We start from the raw sequence: 5,299 nt of genomic DNA on the forward strand, positions 1-5,299 counted from the left end.
GACCATAGTGTCCAGCAAACAGTACAGCAAATTATTTTTCACACAAGAATATTCTATTTATACTATTTTTCTATTTATGTGTTACTTTTTGTTGTTTTTACGCCACACTTGCTCTGGCAGTGTTTTCAATGCCAATACAGCCACTTTGATTCAAGACTCATAAATAAATAAAATAAATACAGTAAAACCTTAAGGATTATTGTACCTACCTTGCACACATGTTCGTCCCTGGTTAATTTCAGTCTCTAAATTAGATTTTCCGCCATTAAATCAACAAAACGCCGTGCAAGTATCCTGAACGGAGCTGTTGCCTTGGTAACGTTAGAACGTTGGAATCTTCCTGGTCACGCGGGGGCGCTGTCCAGAACGCGGCTCCCTCCAGCCAACGGCTCCGTGCTACGTCACCACATTCCACCGAATGCGATGGAACAGCGTGTAAGAGCGTAAAGGTGGACCGAGAAAACCTGCCAGAAATTTCTGAGTTCAATGAAAAGGTGACAAGAATGTGCTGTTTTCTGTTTGACTCTCTCTTTGCTTTCTGGAAGTCGGGTAGAAACGATATTGTAGCTAGCGGTGGCTGAGAGGAAACTTCTTGCAGAGTCACTTGAATGTTTCTTTCCTCTGTGTTGTGGTGAAATCTGTGTTCAGGTGCAAGATGAGGGAAGCGGCCGTTCTGCTCACACCGTGTGTGGTTCTGTGTCTTCTCCTGAGCTGCAGCCAGGCAGCCAGACAAGGACAGGACATCAGATGCGGAGGTATGGTATATCTAAGTCTGTTTGTTCAGGACAAAATACGCAGTAAAGTCAGTGTCCTCTCCTTCTGCCCCCCGCAGCCTGCAGGGCTCTGGTAGATGAGATGGAGTGGGCCATCTCCCAAATAGATCCAAAGAAGATGATCCAGACGGGATCCTTCAGGATCAACCCGGACGGCAGCCAGTCCATCAGAGAGGTAATGTTGCAACAGCATGGCCACGTAGTAATGTGTCCAACCCACTCTTTTGGCTGCACTACTCAACTACTACTACTACAGTGCACAGTGAAGATGTTTTAAAAACAAAAACAAAACAGGGTTTGCCTTAACTCTTTCTCACTTGAATGAGATGCTACTTTTAACAAAATTAATAATATGTATGTGAATTGTCTTTGTCTTATATGACAGCAAACTGAATTTGTGGTTTTCAGACTGTTGACAAGATATTAGATTAAGTACCCTTTGTGTTTTAGGATATTGTGATGAGCATTTTCCACTTTCTGATGTTTGATAGAACAAGCAATCAATCGTTTATTTGTGAAAATAATCTGCAGATTAATCAATAATTCAAATAATCTGTATTAGTAGCCCTGTAGCTAATAATTTACAGTCAGGTGACCATGATTTGTGCTGGGACTGAATTGTATCCGTAACACCTTCTATCAAAGGCGTTCAGCCAAGGCCTAAACATTATTATTCTTTAATCGAGTACTGGCTAATTTAAATATAAAATATTTATTTTCCTTTTCTTCTTAATTTAGATGTAGTTGTTGTACAGCAGATCCTTAAATCCTGTTTATGTCAGAGTTTGTATGTCCTTTGATGCTAACAGGTTCCTCTGGCTCGCTCAGAGGGAAACCTCCTCGAGCTGATGGAGATTGTGTGTGAGAGGATGGCTGACTATGGCGAAAGCACGGATTCTGCAACAAATAGGAAGTCCTACATTAGGGTAACGTCTCGGAGCGGTGAGGCCATGGACCTCTCAGAGGCCAAGCTGGATTCAAGAGTTACAAGCAGTTTAAAATTTGCAGTGAGTACAGGATTCACCAAATGATTATTAAATGTGTTTTAATGGTCTACATTTGATGCTTTAATTGGTAATGATAATAATATTTTTTATGCAACTCGCACCCCGAAATCTTGTGTCTTGTACTGTGAATCTTGCAGCTTGTAATGGTTCTCTCAAAACTTATTTCTCCAGTGTGAAACAATTGTTGAGCAGCATGAAGATGAAGTCATTGAATTCTTTGCTCACGAGACAGAAAATGTCAAAGACAAACTCTGTAGCAAGAGGACAGGTATGTTTTTTTAAATGCAGGATTTTACACCCTATTACACATCTCTCGTATACTGTTTCACTGCAGCGATTTTATTTTAAAATACAGTTTCCCTGTCCTGTGTTCTCTGCAGACCTCTGTGACCACGCTCTGACAATGCCCCATGACGAACTTTGATGTCATCCCGCCATGGCTGCCGTTTCTGCTTGGGTGCTGTAATGTTTTCAGTTGTCCCTTTCTACTGGTTTATGCCATGGCAGTGGTGGAAGATGTGTAGAAATTATTATGTAAGATAGAGAAAATCCACCTGGAAATCAAAGTGTTATTCCTGTGATCTGAGACAATTTAGGGACCATATTGCCAATTCTTCAGCCATATCTCTTTGGAATATGTATACTTTGTTTATATACAGTAAGTTATTATACTTTTCAATATTCTGTGTTTCATATGAAGGCTCTTGTCTTGCCTTCAAATGCTCCTCATCCGATAAAACTGAAACTGTGAAACTGCAAAAATGAAGGTATACTAACCAGCACACCAGAATTTCTTGTGTATGTAAAGTAAACATTCTAATTTCAGACATATACAGTAAGTACACAGAGATCAGGTTGAAAAAGGTAAACTGGTCCTTAAGTTCATTTCCATTGATAAAGTCTCTCCCAAAGTTAGGAAGACATACGTTGATGCATTAGTGTTCTCTATTCATATTGAATGGACATCCTCATAACCCAACAGTCATCTGATGTGAAATTATATTTTCAGAGCTAGCGTAAGTTTCATGCACATCAATATTAATTGAACTGTCCAAGATCACAGGAATAGCATGTTTTGGTGAAATATCCCATTAGGTCAAACTGAAAAGTTAAAGACACATTAAGTAAGATCCCAAATGAAGATATGAGATATGAGAGAAATTAGTTTCACTGTTGTCCAAATGACAAAATGTGCCTTTATTACTGAACAACTGTCTCATATGTTATTTCACAGTCTTCACCATTACACCCCTGGTATTGTTACTGTTGATATGAAACATTACAGTTTAGAAAACATAAAATGTTGCTGCTCAACATTTCCAACAACTGACATTGGCAATGGAAAATAAATTGCAGCATAGGCAAAAAAGAAAATTAAGTAAGGAAGAAAGCTCTTAGTTCTGGGATACTGTTAGCAGTTATTATGTCTGAAATGTCTACTTTCCCTTCACTTTAGTCTTCTGACACAGAGCAGATTTTTTTTTTGGACAAAAACAGTACAGAACTTCAAGGGCACACCAAGGCATGCTCTATTTTGTAATGTTTATAAAAGTGGGAGAAAAAAAGATGTTTTCCCCCTGTGATTCATCCACTCAAAAATGTAACAGGTTCATCCTTGGCCCATGCTACACCAATTTCATGACAATCTGGCCAGTAGATTTTCAGTAAGTCTGCTGAAAAATTAACCAAACTGAAAACATAACCACCTAGGTGGAAATGATGAAGATAAAATAGTTTACAGCTTCAGGAGCAGGCAAAGGCACCCCTAATTTTCATTAAATGTTTCAAAAAACAGCTAAAATCCCCTAGAATTTTGATGTTTAAAGGTGTTGTGTTTAATTCACAGACCAGATAAACTGCACTCTATAGTAACACCACTAGAGTGTGCTGTAGTCCACAATCTGATAGTTGAGTCCAAATATGAGAGTTATACTCAGTTGAAAGTCTTCATACTGTACTGTCAATGTAGATTAAACATATTTTTGGTATCATTTATTTTTCAGTGTGTGAAAAACAAATGAACTTGCTGTCTTGTGAACATTCTAATATTTCCTTTTTTATATATATAAAGTTTGTTATTTCTCTGCATTTGTTTTGTCTTTAATCACCTTGAAAACGCTCCCCAACAAAACACTCTCACCACAATACGAGATGAATGTTTCACATTATTTTTAATGCACTGCATCGTTTTATTTACTCATAATGGAGAACAATGGCCTGATTATGGCCGGAAATTTTACCACACCAAGAAATCACTCCAGATAATCAAATATTTTATTACATCAACTTTCATAATTCCACAGCCACATATTTACTTTCTGATAACAGCAGATTAATAGATTTGTCAAATAAACAGATTGTTTGGATATTACTGTTTTCCCAGAATGTCAAGTTGTGTTACATTTCTATAACAACAGTAAATGCATCTTATCCATCACAAATAAAAGCTCTAACATTACACTGAAACTAAAAAAAAAACATTAATTATCTGCTACAAAATGTTATTGAGGAAATTATTAGCATTCCTTATCAGGCTCAATACAAATGTAGATGGTACACAGTTGTTAGATGTTTAAATAAATATATAAGATTAGTGTTTCTTGTTTATCCAGTTATTCTGCAGATTCACTTTCAATCATCCCCACATCTGAGATCTGAGGCCACCACCACCTCATTTTCTTCCTGCTCTGGTTCCGTAATTTCCACTGCCTCGATTGTTAAATTTGCCACCTCCTCACTCTGACTAGACTCATTTGTGACACTCTCCTCTCCCTCTTCCTTATCTTCAGTCTCATCTTTTACTTCAGAAGAGCAGCATTTCTCTCCTTCAGGCGTCTGAAACTCTTCGTCATTCTCTGTCTTGCTTTCTGCCCCGCAATCAGGTGGTATTTCCTCGACCTCTTCCTCATCTGCCACAATAACGGTGTCCCCAGAGCCGTGGCTGCTGTTGCTGCTGCAGGACAGTGTGTCGTCTTCAACGTGTCCACTTGGTTCTCCAGGACATGGATCCTCCTGGATTTGTCCTGCCTCTAAAACCTCAACACTTTCTTTTGTTAAAACGTCCTGTTGCACCGCTCCATCAAAGAGTGTCTTGTCGGGATTCATACCCGCTATCACATCTGAGCAACCTAAGTCCTCCACTGCACTCTCTGGATCCCACAGCTCACCCACTTCCTCCTCCTCGTTCTCAGAGTCAGGCGCTGTATGTTTCCTGATGCGATTAACCGCATCCCACAGGGACATGGGGTACTGGGACTCTTTGAGGGGTGAGTCAGGCTCAACGCTTTCACATCCCTCTTGTGGAGAAGGAGTTAAAAAGCTGGAAGGCAAGACTGGGAGTAAATCAGTGCAAGAGGAAGATGATAACTGAAGGTATTCTTCACAAGAGTCCACATGAAGAGGAGGGAGAGTTTCTAGGATGCCAGCAGCAGGTGCAGCATCAGGATTTAGAACTGAGGGACAGACCGAGTCCATTTCCAGAAGAGAAACAAAATTCTGTGATGTGTGTGGTGAAGAAGG

The 5,299-nt window shown here is 39.4% G+C and overlaps 1 protein-coding gene across 1 annotated transcript; it reads left to right on the forward strand.

Annotated features, from left to right (window-relative positions):
- Positions 1-398: 398 nt before the first annotated feature.
- Positions 399-3,259, forward strand: cnpy2 (canopy FGF signaling regulator 2). Its single transcript, XM_059328436.1, has 6 exons — positions 399-494; positions 649-755; positions 833-948; positions 1,583-1,780; positions 1,952-2,048; positions 2,161-3,259. The coding sequence occupies exons 1-6, from the start codon at positions 487-489 to the stop codon at positions 2,202-2,204; spliced, it is 570 nt and encodes a 189-aa protein (XP_059184419.1). The 5' UTR covers positions 399-486; the 3' UTR covers positions 2,205-3,259.
- The last annotated feature ends 2,040 nt before the right edge of the window (positions 3,260-5,299 follow it).

The sequence above is a fragment of the Centropristis striata genome, chromosome 3 (genome assembly GCF_030273125.1).
Source record: "Centropristis striata isolate RG_2023a ecotype Rhode Island chromosome 3, C.striata_1.0, whole genome shotgun sequence".
NCBI classification, from domain to species: Eukaryota; Metazoa; Chordata; class Actinopteri; order Perciformes; family Serranidae; genus Centropristis; species Centropristis striata.